Source organism: Crotalus tigris, unplaced genomic scaffold, assembly GCF_016545835.1.
Source record: "Crotalus tigris isolate CLP2741 ecotype Arizona unplaced genomic scaffold, ASM1654583v1 scf7180000019553.37968852642:3898890, whole genome shotgun sequence".
Classification (NCBI taxonomy): domain Eukaryota; kingdom Metazoa; phylum Chordata; class Lepidosauria; order Squamata; family Viperidae; genus Crotalus; species Crotalus tigris.
The window spans coordinates 1,547,974-1,572,567 of NW_024097591.1; the positions used below are offsets into that span (position 1 = coordinate 1,547,974).

General features: G+C 45.3%; 2 protein-coding genes, 1 long non-coding RNA gene and 1 other non-coding gene across 10 annotated transcripts; 3 read left to right on the forward strand and 1 right to left on the reverse strand.

Annotated features, from left to right (window-relative positions):
- The first annotated feature begins 216 nt into the window (after nucleotides 1–216).
- Nucleotides 217–4,576, forward strand: FCER1G (Fc fragment of IgE receptor Ig). Its single transcript, XM_039363215.1, has 4 exons — nucleotides 217–347; nucleotides 3,295–3,386; nucleotides 3,496–3,570; nucleotides 4,025–4,576. Exons 1-4 carry the CDS (start codon nucleotides 296–298, stop codon nucleotides 4,121–4,123), a joined length of 318 nt encoding a protein of 105 aa, XP_039219149.1. The 5' UTR covers nucleotides 217–295; the 3' UTR covers nucleotides 4,124–4,576.
- Nucleotides 247–6,695, reverse strand: LOC120316995. Its single transcript, XR_005559109.1, has 3 exons — nucleotides 6,048–6,695; nucleotides 5,809–5,953; nucleotides 247–376 (listed from the first exon to the last, which is right to left on the reverse strand). It is a non-coding gene; the product is annotated as an uncharacterized LOC120316995 (long non-coding RNA).
- Nucleotides 6,696–7,264: 569 nt separating this feature from the next.
- Nucleotides 7,265–23,169, forward strand: KHDC4 (KH domain containing 4, pre-mRNA splicing factor). Of its 7 annotated transcripts, none has more exons than XR_005559107.1 (14): nucleotides 7,265–7,403; nucleotides 9,665–9,896; nucleotides 11,192–11,320; nucleotides 11,892–11,971; nucleotides 12,159–12,211; nucleotides 13,144–13,310; nucleotides 14,686–14,897; nucleotides 15,723–15,783; nucleotides 16,133–16,190; nucleotides 16,836–17,086; nucleotides 17,851–18,003; nucleotides 20,372–20,456; nucleotides 21,155–21,243; nucleotides 22,744–22,770. XR_005559107.1 is itself a non-coding variant. In XM_039363211.1 (14 exons), exons 1-14 carry the CDS (start codon nucleotides 7,357–7,359, stop codon nucleotides 22,941–22,943), a joined length of 1,839 nt encoding a protein of 612 aa, XP_039219145.1. In that variant the 5' UTR covers nucleotides 7,265–7,356; the 3' UTR covers nucleotides 22,944–23,169. The 7 variants fall into 7 exon arrangements, 5 of the variants coding, with proteins under 5 accessions (XP_039219145.1, XP_039219143.1, XP_039219146.1 ...); XM_039363211.1 differs by having other exon boundaries at nucleotides 11,198–11,320; nucleotides 20,344–20,456; nucleotides 22,744–23,169; XM_039363209.1 differs by having other exon boundaries at nucleotides 20,344–20,456; nucleotides 21,158–21,243; nucleotides 22,744–22,943.
- Nucleotides 14,096–14,222, forward strand: LOC120317238. The gene has a single exon (XR_005559164.1).
- Nucleotides 23,170–24,594: the final 1,425 nt, after the last annotated feature.

Genomic DNA, 24,594 nt, shown 5'->3' on the forward strand with positions numbered 1-24,594 from the left:
TGTCCTCCCTTCCTCTGCACAAAAAAAAAAAAAAAAAAAAAATGCTGGTGTCTCCAGCCCGGGTGGAAAAAAAGGAAGCTGAATTATTTCTGCTGATGGGCTGTCCGTCAGCTGAAGAACCGAGAGCGCACCCAGGGCAGGAAGACTTGTGGTCTTGTGGCTGCGCCCGTCGTGTTGAGCTCAGGGTAGTGGAGCTGGAGGCCCCTGATTGAGCGGTGAAACCATTGGAGACCCAACCGGATTTTGCCGACACTCCCGCTGCACCCTTTGCCTTTTGGGGACCCACGTCTCCAAAATGAATTTTTTCGGGGTGGCTGTTCTGGTGCTTCAGGTGGTCAAAGGAGCAGGTAAAGTCCACCGCCATCTCTTCTTCTATCTGGGGTCGGGAAGAAAAACGAATTCAAGGAAGGGGTGGGTTCTTGGGAGGGCATCACAGCCCCTTCATCCATCTCAAAAGCAGTAAACGAGAGCTAAAATGGGATTACGTTGGAAACTTAGGCGTGCTAACCAGCTTTCCCTCCCCCCAAAAAAAGACATGAAAAAAAAAAATGAAGTTCAACCGGTCAACTAGAACTCACCATCTCCTGGTTTTCTAGCTGGCGCCTTAACCCCAGTGCCAAACTGGTCCTGCTAAAAGTTGGGAGAGTTAGTCCCAATTTTTCTTCGTTTGTTTAGAAGCAACGATGGCCGGTTTACGAACGTGAAAGGCCAATTAAAACATTGAAACCACCAATACTCAGAATAACAGTAATAATTTACCGCTCAGATTGGACAACCGTTTGTCTGAAATGGTATAGGGTATCCTACCTGGGCATGGGGTTAGACTAGAAGACCTCCAAGGTCCCTTCCAATTCTGTTATTCTATTCTATTCTAATTAATTTTACTCTGCTCTCTCTATATTATTCAATTCTGTTCTATTCTAATTAATTCTACTCTGCTCTCTCTATATTATTCAATTCTGTTCTATTCTAATTAATTTTACTCTGCTCTCTCTATATTATTCAATTCTGTTCTATTCTATTCTAATTAATTTTACTCTGCTCGCTATATATTATTCTATTCTGTTCTGTTCTAATTAATTTTAGTCTGCTCTCTATATATTATTCAATTATGTTCTATTTTAATTAATTTTAGTCTACTTTGCTCTCTCTATATTATTCTATTCTATTCTGTTATTCTATTCTAATTCTTTTTCTAAAAGATGGAGAAAAAGGGAGCAGGGAGCTCACGGAGGGAGGTGGGGGTCTTGCCTTCAATAAATAAATATTCTTTCTCACTTATTGGTCTTGGAAGAGATCCTTCTTCTCAACAACCCTGCGAGGGAGCTTTCCAGAGACCCTCCCCCCATCTTTTTTTGCCTCTTTATTCTGCTCCGCTTGAGCCCAGAGAGTGTTGTGTTAACGTAGGGCGTCCCTCTCATCTGTGCTTTTAATGAAGTTTGGAGGCAGCGCAGAAAGTGAAAAAAAAATGGATTTATCCAAACAGCTGCGATTTGGTTAATCAGGGATGGACGCTAGGAGGGGAAGGCAAACCTTTTTTAAATCATGATTCATCGTGGAGTGATTCTTGCGCCAACGGAGCAGTTGATTTAGGATAGAAAAGATGAAAAGCTGGGGGTTTTTTTCCCTCAAGACCAGAAGCTGCCTTTGGATTTTCAAAATGATGGCCCAGAGTAACATCTGAATTATATACAGGGCCCGTTTATATAAAGGACAGAGTGAGTTCTAGTTGACAAGTTGGACGTGTTTCCTGCCTTGAGTTATTTGCAAAATTATGAAAGGCGGGATATCAATAAATAAAAATTGAAAAAAAAAATGAAAACTGGAAAACTGAGTTTCTGGCAGCCCACCGCCTGGCTTAAACGAAAAAAAAACTAAACTGCTTCACTCATGCAGCAGATTGAAAACTGTGGGGGGGGGGAAAACAGCTACCCTCATCATTTTTTAAAGGGGAAACGGATTAAAAAGGAAAAAGAAGGGGACTTTTTAAAAAGGAAGTTGAAAGGAAAAGTCTTTCAGTGTTTAGGGGTTACTCCCAGTTGCTTAAAAACGAAGCTGAAATGTATCCTGTAATTAATTTGAAAGGTTGACCCTCCCAAATCATAATTAATCAAAAATACTAGGGCAGCAATTTTCCAAAAAGGAACCCCCCCCCAAAACCTTGCACAAAGATGGGGCAGCAGGAAAGAAAAAAAAGAATTATTTTTTGAGGAGGGGGATATAACTTAAAGAAACACATTTGGATAAAATTACAAGATAGTTCAATTGATTCACAATCAGTAACGATCAGTAATTCGGCTAATTCTTATTAAGCCATTCATTAACAATAGTTCACTTAATAATTAAAGAGCAGTTTAGTTCATTATGAAGGAACAGCTTGCCCGTTAACAGCTTAACGATTAATAATTTATCTGATTGTTATTAATTGACATGTTAAGGGATTGTAAATTGATAATTTGATTATTGGTGGATCATTTCATTGACAGATGATTAATAATTTAACTGAATACTGATTAACACATTAGTTGGATATGATCAATTACTAATTTAATTTTTAATGAAAAGCTTCAAACTAGGGTGTACTGGTTCTCCTGGAGAGCCTCAGGGAAAAACAAACAAACACATTTGTTATATATCCTAAAGTCATAGCTCTGGGCTTTGCCAAACTTTGTGTGTGTGTGTGTGTGTGTGTGTGTGTGTGTGTGTGTGTGTGTGTGTGTGAGAGAGAGAGAGAGAGAGAGAGAGAGAGAGAGAGAGAGAGAGAGACTCAAAATGTCATTTAAGTGGAATTACAAAGTCACGCAGACCTGTGTGGACTGAACACGGATTGAATCTTGATTTTTACGGAGTCTTCCAGGCTTCTGCAATGGATAAATGCTGCAAGATTGTTATTCTCACGGATTGGTCTGGGTCTCTTGGCTTAAAAAAATAAAATAAAATAAAATAAATCTATTTTTACACTTTGCAACATCAGAAATCAACCGAAGGCTCGTGGTTTTGTAGAGTGTTTTGTTGATCGCGGACAGAGGTCAAACACACAGCAACTGGGTTGTTGTCTCATTTTTTGAAGACGCAAGCAAATGTCTTCCCCCAAAATTGCGCCATTACTGGGTTCCCCAAACCAGCCCTTAACAAGAAAAGAGAACCACGTTTTTACAGAAGCTGACCTTTTTCCTGGTTTACGGATGTTTATCTCCCAGAATGGGAACGAAACAAACAGGGGTAAATAGAGGAGTACGTATATTATTATTATTTTTTAAATTGCAATTCTTCCATGGCCTCTTGTGTCCGCAGAAGCTCTACAAGAATCGCAGGTGTGCTATATTTTGGATGGAATTCTGTTCGTCTACGGGATTCTCCTGACTTTTCTCTACTGCCGGCTTAAGGTGAGCATCTGGGGAACCAAAAATTAAATGCCTCAGTCCTGAAGTCCAGACATATCCTTGGAATTTTGTAAGGATTGATCCATCTCTTTAATTCTCCCTTTTTCTTCAGTTCCAGTGCGGGAAGAACACCAAACAAACCGACAAGGAAACGAAGCCAAACCATGTCCCCTCTGCCCTCTACGAGGTACATCCCTAAATTATTTTGCAGGTGGTCCTCAACTTACGACCACAACTGAATTTCGATCATGTGACCGTGGGGACACTATGAAGGTCGTGTGAAAAGCGGTTGTTAAGTGGCTTTTTTCGGTGCCGTTGTAACTTTGAACAGTCCCTAAATGAAGTCGAAGACCGCCTGTAATCCTTTCTCAGGAAACTTGGAACGGTCCCTAAAAGACAAGTCGTAAGTAGAGGACTGCCTGTATGTGTTTGCGGCCCTCTAGTGGCTGTTCTGATCATTGCAGCTGAGAGGCGCAGATGCTGAATTCCGCATTAGATTTGGATGCAAAGCTAAAAGGGAACAATCCGGATTAGGGCAGTGGCCTCTGTGAGCCCAGTTGCAAGCAAGCATCCTTTATCCTTTGGGGGGTAAGTACCCCTCATCCTCTTAAGTCACCCCATTGTGCTTTCCCTTCTTCCAGGAACTGAAGGATCAGCAATCGCATCCATATGACACCCTTACTACTTTGGGGAAAAACTACGAAGAGCCAGCTCCAGAGAAGACACCCCCAGAAGAATAGATGTTTGTCTTCATATGACTTCTGAATATTCTTTCCTGGCCTCTGATCTTCTTTGATATCGGGAAAGAAGCTGAAAATCAAAAGGACCTTTTTTTTCGTAGCATTTCTTTCCGACTCATCCATCTTCTTCCAGTGTGTTAATTTTCGCCAAGGCTAAGATGGGTTGCATGTGAATTAAACGGAAGCCAGACAAATCCTCCTGATTTTTAAATGCTGTTTTTTGCTAGTCCTCGGCTTAACGACCACAACTGAGTTCATGGCTAAGCCAAAGGGTTGTAAAGGAAGGGAGGTGCCTGGTTTCAAGACCTTTTCGCCACGGTTATTAAACGAATTACTGCAGAGTGGGGTTGGGGTTTTCCCGTTGTGGTATCTGATTGTGCAAGCCGCTCGGAATCGCGGCGTGTAAATTGGGTGGCCACACAAACTGGTTTAATAAATACACGCCTATATAAAGAAATGTTTTGTTGATTTTAAAGAGTCACTGTCAGCTGTGTATAAATTGCTTAAATTTCACAACTCAAGAATTTATATGTCCAAATTAAACATGCCACGTTAGAATCCATTGAACTGGAAGACAAGGAGATTATTGTGACTATTGTGATTTTCTATCCAATATTCTGCTCTTCTTTTTAATTTATTTTTCTTGATGTCTTTATTTGGATTCTTCCTTTATTATTATTAAATTTTTTTGCCCAGTTTTTTTTTTAAATTCTGTCTTTACCCTCAATGGGACATCCTGTGCTTTATGGATGGATCAAAAGATACCTGGTATCTCAAAGCTCTACCAACTGACTTGGCTTTTCAAAGAATTTGACCAGAGTGATTAGATTACCAGAGGAAATGGTTAGAAACGGAAGGAGTCAACTGCACGGGGTTGATGATGGGCTTTCTGTTTTTAGATAAGGTGGTTTCTTGTTTTTTTTACACATTGGTAAGCTGTCTTTGTAGAAGGGCTACCACTCAACTGCCTTGCAAAGGGAACGGTCAGGAAAGAAAAAAAAAACATCTACCTAGCAAAAGAGAAAACCCAGAGACATTAATTCTTCATATGTCTGATACTCTTGGCAAGTAGCAAAGCTAAGACAGAAAACCTTGCGAAAAATAAAATAAATAAAAAAATAGAAGCTGTCGCTTAGAAGAATCCATTGAGTTTGATTGGACTTTAAGGACAGTTTTGGACAAGTGGAACGATGAAAAATGATTCTTGTTTCTTCACGCACACGTGAACGGACCCAAACGAGAGACCACAGCCCGCTGAATTTCTGGCCTTGTCCCAAGCTGTCATTAAACAAGGACAGTGGATTTGGGCATGAAATTCAGGGTTTCATCCCCGAGTTATTTACAAAAAGAATAAAGGCAGCATCTCTCTTTCTATATATCTCTATCTATTTATATCTATCCATCGCTCTCTATCTGCCTATTATCTATCTATCTATCTATCTATCTATCTATCTAATAATATATCTACAATCATCTATCTAATCATACCTAACTTTCTAATCATATCTATCTATCTATCTATCTATCTATCCATCCATCCATCCATCCATCCCTATCTAAATATTTTTTGGCTAATGGGATGGGTGCATATAAATTCAATCTAGCAATATACATTTGATAAATAAAGGCTTATCTAATGTCAGTTTTCTCAGAAAATGGAGATTGTTTTTTTCTTGGAGACTTACGAGAGAAACTCCATTTCTGTCACCGTGGAATTACTTTTTCAGAAAAAGGAACTTTTATTTTTTTGATACTGTCGAAAGGAAATTCGTATTGCTGTCGTTCTACATCCGCGTTTGGGTTGCCTTATCTGCCTCTCCACATTTTTCCCTGTTCAGATAAAACAAACAGGAAGAACAGAGAGGAGGTTGAGACCTGAGTCACTTTTATGCTGTCATAGCAGAGTTTAATTTTCATTTGTTACCTCTTCAAGAGGAGCAAAATTGAGGCTCGTTTTCTCGAAAGGAAGCGCTGTTGCATTGGAAGATGGGAAATGGGAAACGGTGAATTGAAAAGCAAAGAGATGTTTTAGATTAGGGCTTTTTAACCTTGGCTATTTTAAGGTGGGTGGACTTCAACTCCCAGAATTCCCCCCAGCCAGCATTGCAAGATTGAATTAAACCATTTTTTTTTTTATTTCACACTTGGGAGCTTTAAAATGTTTAGAACTCAATTCCAGCATGCTGGCTGGGGCATTCTGGGAGTTTTTAACTGGACCAGTCTAGGATTTCAGCTGGGGCATGCTGGGAGGCTACAAAGCTTAAAAGTAATCCAAGTTGAAAAATATTGTTTCAGAGATATTTAGTAAGTCTTTTTTTCTGGCGAGGGGGAACAAAATAGTCTCTTTTTTCTTTCTTTTTTTAGAAAATAGGACATATCTTAAAATAGGCTGGCTGGGAATTGTGGGAGTTGAAGTCCACCCCTCTTAAAAAGTTGCCCAGGTTGCAATAATATATATTTAAATATGCTTTAGATATATTATGTAAGATCATTTGGGAATAAAAATCGGAATATTTCGCTTTTCTGTCCTTTTTCAACACAGAGAAATTGTATTTTGGTGGGGTTTAGCTGAGGAAGAGGAAGAGGCAGCGCACGTGCTCCAAAGCCCGGGCAAGCAGGGAATCGCGTGACTCCATCAGCCACCACCCCGCGGGAGAAGGAGCATAGATATACAAATGAGTAGAACACTTCCGGTTTTTGCGTTTCAGCAAAAACAATAAAATAAAATGGAAATATGCATTTGGTTTCAGATATGCAGATGGGAAAAACAGTGGCTTCGGAGTGCATTTCATTTGTTAGAGCTTTTCGAAGAGATTCTGGGGGAGTCTCAGCTGGAGCTTTAAAAAAGAGCAAAAATGATTTTCTTAATGATTGTTAAACTCATTTTCTAACTTTTTAATCTCATTTTCCTCGTCTTAAAGAGGAATAGGGAATCTGCTTCCATCCCTAAATCTTGAATTTTTTTTTTTGTCCTTAACTCTTGATTCCCTCCCTGCCTCCTTTCTGCTCTAAGAGAGCCAAAACGGGAACCCGGAAGTCGGAGGTCCGCGTATCGCTCTTCACTTTTTTTTTTTTTTTAAAAGGGATGTAGCTCTACGGTCCCCGGATGCCGCGCGCCGTTCCGTCTCTCAAGCGACCCTTTCCCGGAAGTGGCGCCCTCGGAGAAGCGGAAGTGACGCCGGAGGGGAAGTTTCTCCGCGAAGGAGGCGGCGGCGGCGGTGGCGGCTTCAGCCATGTCAGCGGGCGGCGCGGGGCAGCGGGAGCCGGGGGCCTCGGGCGGGTAAGGAGGGCGCCCGGGCTGGGAGGAACCGGGGAGGGAGGCCGGGTAAAGCGCTCGGGCGGACTACAACTCCCATCAGCCCCCGCTCGATCTGGGACCGGGACCTTCTTTTCCCAGCCCTTCAGCTGATCCCCGCCCTAAATTATGCTTCATATCATATCTATATACCTATGAATTTGTGTATATATATATAATATAGTGTAACTGTATGTGTGTGTATATATGTATATGCATATATATATGTACATGTATGCGTGTGAGTATATATACACACACACACATATATACACATACGCATATACGTGTGTGTATGTATATGCGTGTATATATGTGTGTGTGTGTGTGTGTATAATTTTACCCCACCCCCTTTGTGTCATGTGAAACCTCCACTTATTTCCCCCTCCAAGAAATACAGATCCTTTTTAGCAAGAGGGAATTGGGGGGGGGGGTGTTTGGAGATGTTCCAGGAAAGCACTTTGTGTTTGTGTGCAAATTGACACTCACACCCCTTTACAACCGGCTTCATTTCCACTCCTTACCAATGGCAGGCAGAAGTTGCCCCGGCCAGCTGTGGATGACTTCAGCTCTTTCTCCTCAGGGAAAGGAGAAACTTTTTCACCCCCAAAGCAGGCACTGACTTCAGCTCTTTGGTTTTTTTTGTTCTCTTTTGCCTCAAAGTGGCCTCTTTTTGTCCCAAAACTTCTAATCTTGTGGCTTTCTGGAGGTTGGCTGGGCTCCGCTTCCTCTTCCTCATCTTCTTTCTGTCCTTCATCCTGTTGTCCATGAGGGTCTCTGACTTCAGCTCCAGGGCTGCTTGGCCTCCTTTCTGCCTCCAAGTGACTTCAGCCCTTTTCCCCTCAGGAGCTGCCTTGCTTTCTGGGCTCCTGAGATGGGCACAAATTCAGCTCTCCCCCCCTCAGAGTAGCCTCTTTTGCCCCAAATTTCTACTCTTGTGACCTTCTGGAGCTTGGCTGGACTCTTCCTCTTTCCTTGGTCATTTCTTGGGCTTCTTCCTCCTCTTCCAGGCTTCCCTTCTTCATCCTGTCATCCCTCTGAGATTCATTCAGACTTCAGCTCCAGGGCTGCTTAGCCTCCTTTCCCCCAGCTGAGGTGCTGAGTGACTTCAGCCCCTCAAGGAGCTGCCTTCCTTTCTGGGACTTCTACTCCCCTTCTGGGCTCCTGAGGTGGGCAGTGACTTCAGTCCTTTTCCCCTCAGGAGCTGCCTTCCTTCCTGGGACTTTTGCTGCCCTTCTGGGCTCCTGAGGTAGGCAGTGACTTCAGGCCTTTTCCCCTCAGGAGCTGCATCTTCCTTCTGCTTCTCCTCCCAGTCTTCTTCCCTTTCTTCCTTCCCTCACAGTCTCTGTGGGCAAACTGACCCTCTCCCTCAGCAGTGGCCCCTTTTTATACTTGAGGCGCTCTCCCCTGATTGGTGGAGCGCTTCAGGGCCCCCTGCTTTTGATTTGCTCTCCAGCCAGCCGTCTCATTGGTTCTTCCTTGAAAAACCTGCTGGCTGTTTCCAGGGGTCATTTCTAAGTGGGGCAAAAAAATAAAAAGGAGGATTTTTTGAAGATAAAATGGATGGGTGAGAATTATTATTTGTGCCTGGTCCTTCATTTATGGCTGATCTGACCTCTTGAACTCACAATAACCAAAATGAGTTGGACAGCAACCGCAAACTGCAAAAAAGAACCCCTTAAGTGGGTTAATAGTTGTAATTTCATTAATTAATGGGTCTGAATTCAAGAATTGTTTGGGGTTCCAAATTGCACCAGAATAAATAAATAATGAGATCCAGACAGCTGTGAGGAAAGAAGAAATATGTATTCCTAAAAGCAAAACAGATTGTGACTCTGTGTTTGCAGACCTTATCCTTTGATATGTGGATTTGGTCTGGGTAACTTATTCGGGGGGCTTTGAGAAAGAGTCCCCCCCCATTTGCTATTTTTACTTCATTAGTTTAGTTTCAGCTTGACCGTCAATTACCTAGCAGGGACGATGCTTCTCAGACCATGATGGACTCCGTTAATATTTGAAGGGAAGATGGAAACGGGAGGAAGAGTAGAATATCTTTTGATATAACACCCCTCAGGCTGTGACGGTCACGGCGCAGAATTACGGATTCCGATTAGAGAGAGAAGAAATGCAAAGTCTTCCAGAATGTCAAAAAGGGAAAGAGGGAGATTTGAGAAACGGGCCCAGCTGACAGAAGGAATTGAAAAATTATATATGTATAATATATATATATATTTCCTAATTTCCAGGCGCCGCAGCAAATGGGACCAGCCAGGGCCTTCGCCAGCTCTCTTCCTCCTTCCTGCTACCACGCCTGTGGCCGGCCGCCTCGTCCAGGGCGGCGGAGACGGAATGTCCGGCTCGGAAGGCTCGGCAGCTCCTTTGGGAGCGCTGGATGCCGCGGCGGCCGTGGCCGCGAAAATCAACGCCATGTTGATGGCAAAAGGGAAGCTGAAGCCCTCGGCCACTTCTGCAGACAAGGTGAGGTGGGCTTTGCCTCGGCGCGCCTGCCGTCAAATAGTCCTCGGCTTATGACCGCCATTGATCCCAGGTTTCCATTGCTAAGTGAGGACAGTTGCGTTTTCTCCCATTTTACAACCTTGCTCTCCACGTTCATTAATAGTCACACGGTCGTTAAGTGGATCTCCCTCCCCCCGTTGATTTTGATTGTCAGAAGGCCGCAAAATGGGGACCCTGCGGCCGTCATAAGTACGAGCCAGCTGCCCAGGGTCTGAATTTTGATCAGATGACCCTGGGGATGGTCGTAAGGGTGGGGAAAAAAAGCCATAAGTCCCACTGCCCTTTGTAACCTCAAGAGGTAAACCTCTGAGGTAAAATGGGCGGCTATAAATTTTATAAGTAAATACAGTTCAAATGGTCATTAAATGGACGGCTATAACTCAAAGACTGTCTGTGTTTATTCACTCCTGACTTGTCTTTGTTCTTGCTACTGGGTGTAAGTTCTCAGACCCCCAAATATCTCGCCCACACCAGGCCTGTGCTGTCTCTGGTGGGGGGGGGGGAGTTGATTTATTTCCATATTTAATTTTTATCATGGATCTTTTCTCGATCTGGGCCCCCGCCTGACTTGGCATCAGGTGAGATATAAGCGAGACAAGCCACAGGTTGAGTGTATTAAGGAAGATATTTATTATTATTTGTTTAATTTCCATCCTGCCTTTATTATAGAGTAATAAACTCAAGGTAAGGATCACATCTAGTACTCCTTCCTCCTATTTTCCCCATAACAACAACCCTATAAGGTGGGCTGGGCTGAGAGGGAGGGGCTGCCCCAAAGTTACCCAGTCAGTTTTCATGCTGAACATGAACTAGAACTCACTGTCTCCTGGTGATGGGCCCAAAGTCACCAGGCTGGCTTTCGTGCCTAAGGCGGGACTAGAACTCACGGTCTCCTGGTGATGGGCCCAAAGTCACCCAGCCGGCTTTCATGCCTAAGGCAGGACTAGAACTCGCAATCTCTTGGTGATTGGCCCAGCGTCATCCAGCTAGCTTTCGTGCCTAAGGTGGGACTAGAACTCCCCGTCTCCTGGTGATTGGTTTAAAGTCACCAGTCGGTTTTCAGGTCTCTGAGGGAACTAGAACTCACTGTCTTCTGGTGATTGGCCCAAAGTCACCAGGCTGGCTTTCATGCCTAAGGCGGGACTAGAACTCACCGTCTCCTAGTTCCTAACCCAGCACCTTCCCTACTAGACTAAGCTGACTCTGTCTGCTTTCCCTGTTATTTCCTGGTCCTCCTCCCTTCTGCTCTTCGGCAGCTCCAGGCTTCAGGGAAAGGTCCGGCAGGCAACAAAAGCAAAGATGATCTCGTGGTGGCCGAAGTGGAGATCAACGATGTGCCGCTGACCTGCCGGAATCTCCTAACAAGAGGACAGACGCAGGACGAGGTCTGGCGCCCTCTCCAGTGGGGCTTTGCAGTATCTTAATTTCCCATAATAGCCGCTTGGTAGGCTTCAAACAGGTTGATGGGAGTTGAGGTCCACTCTTCTTAAAACTTGCAGGCTGGGGAATTCTGGGAGTTGAAGTCCACCCCTCTTAAAAGATTCTGGCTGGGGAATTCTGGGAGTTGACGTTCACCTATCTTACAGCCTCTTGGCTGGAGAATTCGGGGAGCTGAAATCCATCCCTCTTAAAGCATGCTAGCTAGGGGAATCTGGGAATTGAAGTCCACCCATCTTAGAGCATGCTGGCTGGGGAATTCTGGGAGTCAAAGTCTTCATATTGTCATGGCTGAGAAACCCCGAATTTCTTTGTGTTACTTCTCTTCCTTTTGCTGGAAAAATCTGCCTCTTCCCCAAAAAATTTGGGCCAGGGGGGGGGGTTGTTATGAATGTCTTTGGGGAAAAGACAATTAAACGGATTTTTCGGCTTCAATTGAGCTTTTCTTGCATGGCTGATTGTGATTTTTTTTTTTTCTCTCCCTTCCTCCTCCTCCTCCTCCTCCTCCAATGTCTGCAGATAAGCAAGCTGAGTGGAGCAGCAGTCTCCACTCGTGGGCGCTACATGACTGCGGAAGAGAAAATCAAAATTGGCCCTGGGTGCGTATTGCCGTTGTTTCCATCTCCCTTTCATCTCTTTAAAAAAAACCACCCTCCCCAAACGCATTATTGTGGACTGAAAATATATTTTTTAGCATCGGGGAGGTCAGCATCTCAAGTGTTAAAAATCTTGGTTTTTTAAAAAATGAAGCATGCCTTTTTTTTTTTCTTCTTCCTTTCTCCCCAGTGATCGTCCCCTATACTTGCACGTCCAAGGACAGACAAGAGAACTGGTGGACAGTAAGTCAATCCCATTTAGATCCTCTGGGCAGACATCAGGAAATGGGGGTTTGATCTGGGCTGGCTGGGGAATTCTGGGAGTTTGAAAGTCCGCACGTGCTCAAATTGACACAGTCTAAGAAGCACTGAACTAAGAGCAAGGGAAAAAGGGGACGTTCTATCCCAGGTCTTAAAAGTGAATGACATTAACATGAATTTAAGTGAAACGTAGCATTGAAAATGAGATTTAAAAAAAAAAAAGAACATACATCTGTGTATTTAGTTTTATAACAGAGGTTCCAATAGAAGAGAGGGTTGAAATGAGGGGGTCCTTGGTGCTCTCTGGGCTGGGTGGTTTTCTTGCAGACGTTTCATGACCCAGCTAGGGAACATCATCAGTGTAGATGGAGTGGGGCTTTCGAGGAAGAGGAGGAGGAAGAGGAGGAGGAGGAGAAAGAAAAGATTGTAGGGTCCTTGGTGCTCTCTGAGCTTGGTTATTTTCTTGCAGACGTTTCATGACCCAACTAGGGAACATCATCAGTGCTAGATGTACAATAAAGACCTATATTAATCAATGCTAGGCCTATAATAAACTACTAATAAGGGTAGTCCTTGATATACAACTCTAACATAGCCTGCCCTTAACGGTCATAAATCATGTCAGTCACCCCAGACCTGATTTTTATGACTTTTTTTCCCCAGCGGCCATACAGCGAACCCCACGGTTACAAAACGAACACCGCGCTGGTTAAATTGGAACTTGTGGCTCGCTACGGCTCGATTTCGCTTCTTTGAAGTGACAGCGGCCCTTGAGCAAAACGACTTAGCTCACTTAACGTCCAGGCAACATAGGTTGCAAAGTCAGGCAGAACTCCCCTTAATAACCGCCCTGCTTAACCGCGGGAATGTAAAGGTCTCGGCGCGAAGCTCACCAGTTTTGACGCCCTTTGCAGGAGCTGTCAACCGGATCAAAGAAATCATCACCAACGGAGTGGTCAAAGCGGCCACTGGCTCCAGCCCCACTTTCAACGGGGCCACGGTGACCGTCTACCACCAGCCTGCCCCCATTACCCCCTTGCCCCCGGCCGTTGGGCAGAAGGCGCCATTCCAGTCTGGCGGAGTAAGTATTGTCGGAGAAGGAAAGAGCCCCGTGACATTTACAGTACCAGCTTGGTAGGCATGGCAGATGAAGCTGCTTCGGTTTTACTTCGATTCTGCTTCGGGAGGGTTGATACGACGGGCTGAGCTGGAAGCTTTGAGTGTCTCAGGGCAGATTTGTTTTCCCTGTTTTTGGTGGGTTGGACGTCTCAGTGATCAGAAATCCCCAATTATTCGCTTAGTGACTGAAGTTACGACGGCACTGAAAGAATTGATTAGGACCGTTTGTCACACAACAGTCACGGGATCAAAATTCAGAGGCTTGACAACTGACTTGTATTTATGACGGTCCCGGCATCCCGCAAATCCCCTTTGGCGACTTTCTGACCAACAAAGGCAATGGGGACGCCGTATTCACTTCACAATCCTGTTAACTGACTTAACAACTGCAGCGATTAACTTAACATTAGTGGTGAGAAAGGTCGTAACTTGGGGTGCAACTCCTTTAACAACAGCCTCGCTTAGCGACAGGCTCCCTTGTGGCCGTACGCCAAGGACCGTCTGTCTGTCCTCACTGCTTCTCTCCTTGAATCAGATTAAGCAAGTTTGCTGGGCTTCCCACCTCAGTTTGCAGGGGGATCAATGTGGGCCATTAGAGAGAATTTGGGGGGGGGGCTAGAAGGCTTATCTTTAAGGGGCTAGTCATCAGGGATTTGCCCACCCAGTCCGTATGCTGTGTCTGGCTGGGGAATTCTGGGAGTTGAAGTCCAGGAGTCTTAAAAGTGCCCGGGTTTGGGGACCCCTTGTGCTAGAGGATTAAGAAGGCCTGGTCTGTTGAGCAGGGCTAGGCCGATACCATCCTCTTATAGAAATGCAATGGGGAGAGGGGTCCAGCTTCCAGACAGCAGAGACCTCCCTGTGCCATCCAACAACGCCCACGGCCTTTCCTTCCAGAAACACCAACTGTCAAGCCCCGGAGGAGAACATCTGGGGGGTTGGCAAGGCCAAAATCCTGTGTGTTTTTGATTTCTTTCAAAACGAGATTGAAAGAAATATATATATATATATATATATATATATATATATATATATATATATATATATATATATATGTGATTTTCTTATATTAGGAGGGAAGGGCCATCTCATTCCTGCTTGGTTTCCTAACTAAGCAGGGGGCTGGACTAGAAGACCTCCAAGGTCCCTTCCAGCTCTTGTTATTCAGCGTGCCTGGCTGAGGAATTCAGGCAGTTGAAGTCCACAAGTCCTAAAAGGGCCAAGTTGGAAGAGCCTTACGCTAAACGAATGGTCGTAACTTGAGGCTCCCCCGCCGATAAAATGAAAATGAAAAGGCACGCTCCTCCGGGGTGACTTTTGGATCTTTGTGTGTTGTGCAGATGCATTACGTCCAGGACAAGCTGTTTGTGGGCTTGGAACACGCCATCCCCACCTTCAGCGTGAAGGAAAAGGTGGAAGGGCCTGGCTGCTCCTATTTGCAGCACATCCAGATAGAAACGGGGGCCAAGGTGTTCCTTCGAGGAAAGGGCTCCGGCTGCATCGAACCTGCCTCTGGGCGCGAAGCATTCGAACCCATGTACATTTACATTAGGTAAGGGGAGCGGATTCCTTTATTGGATCCGGCGTTTGGTGACCTGTTTTCTTATTTTCATTTTCTGTACGTGCTCTTTTTTTTTTTCCCATTTTCAGGTTTTCATAAAGCTGTGTAAAAATGCACATTGGTTTAATCTACTGTTCTCCATCCTTTTTCCTCACTAGAATCATTTTCACTTGGGCTTTGTTATTTTGAATTCACTTTTTAATGAATTTCCATCCATGTTAAGCTTCTTTTTTCCCCATTAGTTCGTTTTTCTAATAAGTAGGATAGTAGGATAAATTAGAGAGAGAGATAGGATAGATGAATAGATAGATTAGATGGATGGATGGATAGATAAGAGATAAATAGGATAGATGGATAGATAAGAGATAAATAGGATAGATGGATAGATAAAAGATAGGTAGGTAGGTAGGTAGATGATAGATAGATAGATAGATAGATAGATAGATAGATAGATAGATAGATAGATAGATAGATAGATAGATAGATGATGGATGAGAAGATAGGATAGGATAGGATAGGATAAATTAGAGAGATAGGATAGATGGATAGATAGATGGATAGATAGATGGATGGATAGATGATAGAGAAATAGGATAGATGGATAGATAAAAGATAGATAAAAGGTGGGTGGGTAGATAGATAGATAGATAGATAGACAGACAGACAGACAGACAGACAGATCTTCCACAGTGCTACTGTACCTGCCAAGGGTCTTCTGCCTTAAGTTGCTGAAATCCTAAAATTCTTAAAATCCCAAAATTTAAGGCGCTTGCCATTTTATCCTTTTCGCTGAACGTTCCCATATGTCTTTTACAGCCATCCCAAGCCAGAAGGCCTGGCGGCAGCCAAAAAGCTTTGCGAGAACTTACTACAGACTGTAAGTTACTTAACCAGCGCGCGGCTACCTTCACCCCTGTACGTTATTCCCTTAACAACTTGTGGCAAAGAAAGGCCGCAAAATGGGGGGCCAGGCTTCCTTTTCACCAATGTCTGCCTTAGCAAGTAGAAATTCTGGGCTCACTTTTGGGCCGGTAACCAACGACGGTCGCTAAACGAGGACCGCCTGCACGAGGCAAGCTTCAGGGTAGATGGGGAAGCGGCCTAATCTCTTGGCTAAGGAACGGACCATTGCCACTAAACGGGGGGAACGTTTGAGAAAGCCTCCGATGATCAAAAGTGGGCGCGTTTATCGGCTCCTAATTCACGAATCTGCCCTTCCTTTCCAGGTCCACGCCGAATACTCGCGGTTTGTAAACCAGATGGCCACCACGATGCCCTTAACAGGTTTGTCTTGTCCAGCTGCTCAACTATTTCAGGTTTCTGACCGGGGTTGGGGGGAATGTTGCCACTGGTGGGATTCCACTGGTGGCAGAACCGGTAGCTCATTTCTGGTTGCCCTAACGGACTTCCGGAAGCAGCATCCACACAGAGAACCGGTTATTCATCTATCTCAGTGGTTCTCAACCTGTGGGTCGGGACCCCATTTGGGGTCGAACGACCATTTCACGGGGGTCGCCAAACAACGGAGTCCGCCATTTTTTTTCCCCTTTTCCTTAGCTGTGCTACTCCCTTTTATTCTATTGGCTTTTGAAAGCCAATAGAATAGACTCTCTTGAATAGAGTCTAATTCTATTGGCTTTCAAAAGCTAATAGGAATTGTCCAGGCTGTCTCTGCCCTGCCGCCCGCCAAAAGTCCCAGTCTGCAAACGGTGCTGCACCAGTTGAGTAGTCCTCAACTTACGACTGGTTGGGGGTCATGGCATTAAAAAGGTTGAGAACCACTGATCTATTTGAATCCCACCACTGGATGTTTCCCTCTGGAGGGTCTCCAGACCTACTTTTTTTTCCCCCTTCCCCTTTTCCATCCCATTCCATCCAACGGGGCTGATCCAACTTTTCCTTCCCTGCTCTTCTCTTGGTTCCGATCAGGATTCACGCAACCGGCAACTCTCGCAACCGTCCCCCCCCAGCCACCATATTACCCGCCCAACGGCTTCCAGGCCAGCTACCCCATGGCTCCGCCCCCTCAGCAACCCGGCCAGCCTCCTTACGTGATGCCGGGCATCGGACCGCCAGCGGTCCCCATGGCACCCGGCGTACTGGCCCTGCCCACCGGCGTCCCACCGGTGCCCACCCAGTACCCAATTACGCAAGTCCAGCCCGCTGCAACCACAAGCCAGGTAAGAACAGGCAGCGCTTTCTGTGAAAATAATATTGGAATAATAACAAGAACCACAAGAACAACTTCCAGGTCCTTGGAAAGACTAAATCTAGGTGGATTAAAATGCCACCGGCCGATAGGTAGACTTAAAAGGCCAAATTTTGGTTAGACTAAAATGCCAAATTTGGGGTAGACTAAAACATCAAGTCCAGTCTGAACATCTGGCTGATTGTACAATGAGACAATAACAACAACAACAACAACACACCTGAGAGCATTATTGTGGAAAAGGAAAAAAAAAAATCTGGTTCATTAATTATTGCAAATACCAGGTGATGCACAAATGGGAGAGGAACAGCCAGGAAAAAAATAAATTGAGTCCTTGCTTAGGACGTGAACTGTTTTTACCAGTCCTAGACTGTGAATCCAATTGAAGATTAACAACAAAATAACAGTAACAATAACAATAATGATAATAATAATTGAATATCCTGTCTTTGCAAAAAAACACCTTACTTGGAACTATTTATACACTCAGACGTTACCTTAACAGCTCTGAACTGTTACGTTTTTACGAATCGAATTGAAGAGTAAATAATAATAATTACTACATTTATTTGCCCCTTATCTCGCCATAAGCCAAACCAAAGCAGTCGAAGAAAAGTAGAACAACAGAAGAATAAAACAGGACCTTCTTTCTTGTGCCATTTGAACGATGGCTTGAATGTTAGGCGTCCATTTCGGTTTCATTTTTCGCCGATGTGTGTGTGTGTCTCTTTCCAGACCCCGCTTAGCTCTCCTTTCTTGCCTGCTGCTCCTGGAAAGACCCCCCTGCCGACGCAGCCCCCCGGACAGCCCCTGCCTCAGCCGGGTCAAAAAAGGCGATTTACCGAGGAACTCCCGGACGAACACGAATCCGGATTGTTGGGATACCAGGTGCAGTAAGCCACAGTCGTTCTTTTACCTGCCTCTCCCTGTCCCTGTTTCACCTTCGAAATCAAAACTAGGTTTAGATCCCAGCTAGCCTCCGAAACTGTCGTTCAAAGCTGGTCTGGGCTGGCTGTCTCTGCAGCAGCCAGTTCCGCGGAAGAAGTGATGGTCAGATGACTAGCATTAAGCCAGCGGTCACCACAGGCCTTTTCAAGGCCGATGTGATGGTTTTGGGGAGACCCTGGATCCACAAGTAGTCCTTGACTTACAACCGTTTGCTTAGTGACCGTTTCAAAGTTACAACGGCACTGAAAAAAGGGACTTTCGACTCTTTTTCACACATCCCCACGGTCACGTCATTCAACTTCAGACGCTTGGCAACCCGACTCGTATTTACGACGGTTGCGGTGTCTCCCGGGGTGATGTGATCCCCTTTTGCGACCTTTTGACGGACCACGCCAATGGGGAAGCCAGTCTCGCTTAACAATGGTGTGACTAACTTAACAACGGCAGTGATTCACTGAACGACTTAACCACTGCGGCAGAATTCACTGAAGCATCTCACTTAGCAATGGAAAGTTTGCTCGTCGTGGTCGTAAGTCGAGGACCACATGTATTTGGGGTGGCCGCTGTCCCGGGACGGCCGGAGTAGTGAAGGTGGTTGGCCAAAATAATAATAATTTAAGGCTTGAAAAATTTAAGATTTGCAAGCTATGGTTCCCTGTGAAGTCGAGCGCCCAAGTTTATGAGCTCAAACTTAGAGCTTCAAATCAGATTTTAGATAGGGGGCAATTTGAAATAGGAGGGCAAAAAAAAGCAGAATTTGGAGGGGGACTTTCCACAGAAGCATTTTGAGGCCGATTTAAAATCAGCAGGCGAGATTTAGAGGTGAGGAATCTGGAGATTTCTGTAGCTGCTTTCTAATCGTTTAGATCAAGTCACGATAAAACAGGAAGAGAGCCTCTTTGCCTATCAGCTTAAAGAAAGTAATTCGTAACAACTTGAATTTCTTATCTGGAGCAAAAAAATGACGGGAAAAAAACCCCCCTCTTTGTGTGTTGATAAAAGGAACAGCCACACCAAAGTTGCGTTATCGAGTCATCCGAAGTTGTGTAGTCTTCATTTAGAGAAAAAAAATCAAGCTTGCTTTCGGAGTTTCTCTTTCTAAAACACGAGGAAAAAAAAGTGACGTTTTTCCTAACCTTTTTGGAAAAGGCGACAATGATGTGTTTGTAGGGTTAGGCCACACACACACACACACACACACACACACACAGCAGAGTTCCCCTCATCCTGTAACGATGGTGATGGGCAACTGCAATTGGGCAAATCTTGATCGGAAAAGACCCTAACTTGCAATGTTAGTTCCAGTTGTTGCACGATTCTTGGCCTGGCCAAACTAGGTTCCCGGGGCATCTAACCAGGGTCTGCCTGCCCCCCTAGTAGCAGAGAGATATCAGCTTGAAAGGCAGAGCAAGAAACTAAACATCACATTTGCAGTGCAGCTGGTCCTCACAACAATTCACTTGGTGACCGTTAACAACTGAATAAATTGACTTACGGCCAAGTTGTTACCCTCCCTTTTTCAAGAGCGGGAGATAAACACGAAATGCCTATTTATTTTTTATTTTTTTTATTAGTAGCCACACAATTCAAGGCCTTCTTTTATGAAAAATAGCATGGAAGTATTCCAGGCATTCTCTCAAACTTGAATTAACTAGACCAGAGAGATTTATTTCTGTCGTGCAATCCGGAGCAATTCTGCAGCTTCTTAAGATCCCAGACTTCAACTTGGAGCTGTCTTTACACACACCCGCCGTGCTTGGGTGGATCCCGTGTTTAAATTTAATCAGCAGCTTCTCCTCGGCTTAACGACCGTCAGTCGATTGTAAAACTGGTCAGGATATGGTTATAAGACCTCTTTGGCAGCGGTCGTTAAACAAAGCCAGCAGTCCTTGAGTGAATACCTGGTTCGCTATGGGGTGGATTTTGCTGGAGAAATCAGAAGTCAAGTCCATTTCCCAGCCCAAAGGCTGCAAATTGCATCCAGATGACTGCGGGATGTAGGTCCAGATTTGACCTACACGCACCCAAAATGCATTCATAGTGTTTGCTCCTGGTTCAAGGTAGCATCAGGACTTTAGAGGCAATTTCCAAAACCTGGAAAAAAAAAAAAAAAGTCCCCAAACTGTAGGATGCTGGCCATATTCTTATTTTAAGGAAGCAAAAGAGAAAATGTTGGGCCTCCACAAAGAGGCTTTTATTTTTTATTTTTTCATTAAGGAGCTGATAGCTCAACTCCAGTGTTTTAGATTTGCTAATGCTGCTGTGTTTTTCTGCTCATAGCATGGACCCATTCATATGACTAATTTAGGTACAGGCTTCTGCATTCCGACTGACCTGGATGGAACAGGCCCGAAGCCAGCAAGTTCCTCAGGAAAGGAGAGAGAGAGGGACAGGTGAGTGGGCAGCTTGGGACAGCCCTGCGAGGTAGGCCGAGCTGGGAGAGTTGAACCCGCTCGGAGAAATGCTAGCGCTGTACAGAGAATCCTTGGCTTACAATAGTGCTGGAAAAAAAGTTTGTCCGCTGAACGTCAGGCTGCCTGTCATCTAAAGACAGGGAAGATGGGGCTTAAGATCCATCCATTGAGCAGGGACTGAGAATTTAAGCTGGAACTAGAACTCTCTGTCTCCTGGTGATTGGCCCAAAGCCACCCAGCCGGCTTTCATGCCTAAATCGGGACTAGAATTCTCCATCTCCTGGTGATTGGCCCAAAGTCATCCAGCTGGCTTTCATGCCTATAGTAGGACTAGAATTCTCCATCTCCTGGTGATTAGCCCGAAGCCACCCAGCTGGCTTTCATGCCTAAGGCGGGACTAGAATTCCCTACTTCCTGGTGATTAGCCCAAACTCACCCAGCCGGCTTTCATGCCTAAGTCGGGACTAGAACTCCCCGTCTCCTGGTAATTAGCCCAAAGCCACCCAGCTGGGTTTCATGCCTAAGGTGGGACTAGAATTCCCCATCTCCTGGTGATTGGCCCAAAGTCACCCAGCCGGCTTTCATGCCTAAGGTGGGACTAGAACTCCTGTCTCCTGGTTTCTGGATGTCCTTTCTGGACCTCCTGTTCTCAAAGAACTCTTTATTCTGTCTCCAAGCAGGCAGCTGATGCCACCACCGGCGTTGCCAGTGATGGGGATGAAGCCGGAGCCTGACGACCGAAACGGGTCCTTGGGGGGCAGCAACGGTGAGCGTGTGCAGCCGAGAGGCCCGGCTTGCGTTGGTTTTCCTGCCTCCTTTGCGTTGATGCTGCTTGCCGGCCTGCTGCGGCTGGCATCAACCTCTGGGCCTTAAGCCTAGAAGCGCCTCTAGCTTCTCTTTGCCCGTTCGGTTGAGTTCCCCTTAAATCCAGAGCGGACGTGTCCCTGTGTGTGTGTGTGTGTGTGTGTGTGTGTCTTGTGTGTCTTGTGTTTTTACCCTCTTTCAAGATCAGCAGCCCCGAGGCATCCACACCCGTACACACAACGATTTCTCAGTCCTGTGTAGGAGTTCTGTCTCCTTACACCTCTGCAAAACATCGCCGAACCGAGATCAAATCTTTCCCCTTCCCCATTCTCCTCTCCTTGCCCCATCTTTTCACACCCCATTCAGACACACACACACACACGCACACACACGATCCTAGGGTCCTCAAGACACTATTCACTTTTTCCCAGGAAGCTGTGCAGTCACACACACACACACCCCTTAGGCAGAACTAGGAGGCCCACCTGCACCCGGAAGGCGGCGATCTGCCTACAGACAGTCCTCGACTTACAACAGTTTCGCTTAGTGACTTTTCGAAGTTAGAACAGCACTGAAACAAGGAACCTATCGCCCCTTTTCACAATGAACGACCGTTGCCGCCTCCCCACGGTCACGTGATCCAAATTCCGAACCAACGACTCCTGTTTAACGACGGCGGCAGTGTCCCTTTTTGGGACGAACAAAGTCAAAGGGGGAAGCCGTTGACTCAACCGCCGCGTTACCTGCTTAACAGCTGCAGCGTGGCAAGGAAAGTCGTAAAATGGGTAGCATTTCACTTAAATGTCTAATTTAAAAAAAAAAAACCGCAACAGGCCAGAAATTAAAAAGAAAAAGCGTCCTGGGGGGGGAAAAATCTACAGCTAATTTAGTTGAAGGCTGAATAAATATAACACGACAATATTAATTTCCCAGCCCTTAAAAAAACAGGCCAACGTTTTTTATTTTATTTTTAAAACAAAACTACCCCACCTCTCAATCCGTTTAAAAAAAATGTTAGCTTGTCATCTTTTGGAAAACAATTTGGGCAAAGAAGGCTAGCTGGTTTCTTCCTTTTGACATATATTCTTTGAAACGGAGAGCTCACCAACGCCTGACCTTGCTAACTCTACCTTTTTTTTTTCTTCTTCTTTTTTGTGTCTTTCTCTTTCTCTCTCTCTCTCTCTCTCTCTCTGTTCTCTTACATGGTACTGCCGGATCATAACACACCGTTGGCGGGACCCTGTGTCGTTCGACCACCGCTGACCTGCGGGTGACTGTTGATTCGGGGGCCTTCGGAACGGTGTCCGACTAACGTTTTTTTTTGAAATTAACTCATTTGGGGGAAAATTGTTTGATCTTTCTCTTCCCCCCCCTTTTTTTTTCCCTACCCGGCCCTTGTTTGGGGATGGGGTGGTGGCTGGGGGCTGTTTTTTTTTTTTCCCCCTTCTCTTTCGTCTCTTAGATCACCCTGCCAAGAAGATGAAAAGCGGAGAAAAGGAACTGGGGCTGGTGGCCTACACCGGCGACTCGTCGGACGAAGAGGAAGACCACGGGAGTCTTAAAAATGCAAGTAGCTACTCGCAGACGTGGAGACTAGGATACCAGTATCCGTCTTCGCAGCAGCGGGCGAAGCAGCAAATGCCGTTTTGGATGGCCCCTTAAAACTCTTCCTTCCCTCTCTGTCCTCCGTCTTCAAGCAATAAACAACAACAACAACGCATGTATTCGATCAAACACAGTACGTGCAAACCCGGAAGCTCGTGTCCCCCCCTTGCTCTCTGCACACGTTTTTGAGATGCAGTACGCCTCTTTTTTTTGTGTGGCTGGGCTGTTTTCCTCGCCTCCTCCTCCTCCTCCTCCAATGACGAACGTTGGGAGCGACTCATGGGAAAAAAAACCCCAACGGCTTCTTTGGCAACACAACGGCCGATCTCCGTGGTTTTTGTGTGATAACTTTGCAAGGAGCGTCCTTCGCTTTGCGTTTCCTCCCGGATCTTCTCCACAGCTTTTTTTTTTTTGTGTGTGTGTGTGGGGGGGAGGCTTTGGAAGAAGCGCCGGCCAGCCAGCTTGCCCCACTTCACCAGCTGCCGTTCCGTGTTTGTTTCTCGCTGGGAAGTGAAGAATTTTTTTTTTCCCCCTTCCCAGGAGTGCGTGATGCTTCCCGCCTTCTGGAATTGGAGAGGAAAACCTTTTAACGGATTGTTTTCGACTCTTAGGATCCCTTCTCAGAAGGGATTTAAAAACCATTTTCACCATTAGAAAATGCAGCTTTTGTAGTTGGATCCGGCTGGAATTCTTTTTTGTTTTTTTTGTTTTTTGTTTTTCGCCTGGCTGATAAACCTGTAATTTTCTGGGCCTTCCTCCATTTGGGCAAGGAATGAACACACTGGGGGGGGGGGTTGGGTGGGCTGGGAGGGGGGAGTCAGGCAAGCCAACTGTAGAATTGTCCCGTGGTTTTTTTTATCCCAGCTTCTTCCACCAGCGTGGAGTTAATTTTTAGCACGGTAACCATCTCCTTTCTGTTCCAAATTGCAGCTGGTAACCAGATTTCGTTTTATGGTGGTTCCCCCCTGCTTTTTTTTTATTATTTTTAATAGAAATACATTTTCTGAAATTGGTAGAACGTGGTCCTATCTGAAGAGAGGATTCTTAGGATTGTTTTTCTAGTGGTTCGGAACTAACTGGCTTCCACTGGACATATTGGTCTGTTACCCGGCAAATGTGGGGTTTGTTTGTGTTTTTTTTGGTTTTATTTTGCACGATGAAATGCACACACAGCCTTTAGAGTGGGGGGGGAACGCAGAGCCCGCTCCCCTTTTGCTGTGTGTTCAACCCACAAAAGCATATTTAAAGAAATTGGATCAAGTTGTCAGATGGATCTCTTCTGACAGGTTTGCTTCGCCCCCCGAAGCAGCCCACCTACCCCCAAACCTCACTCTGTTCTCTGATTTTCTACATGTTGTAAATAAATTGAGCCATAATTTCGCGATAAATGTACAAATGTTCTACTTCCTTTCTTGTCCGTTTTTCTTTGGAGGTGGTCTGGTGAACGCGACTCAAATGTTCCTAGCCAAGTGCAAGCATCTGTTTACTGAATCATAGTTTGTTTTGGGTAAAAAAATTCATGTATTTGGCTTTTTCGGGGGGGGGGGGAGGGAGGTTGGTTGCGCAACCTGGAAGGATGCTGTCCTAGGTTTGTGTTAATTTGTGTGTTTGCTAAACTCAGCAACTTTTAAGACGTGTGGGGCTTCCACTGCCAGAATTCCCCAGCCAGCATGTGTTGATTTTAAATCCCAGAATTCTCCAGCCAGCA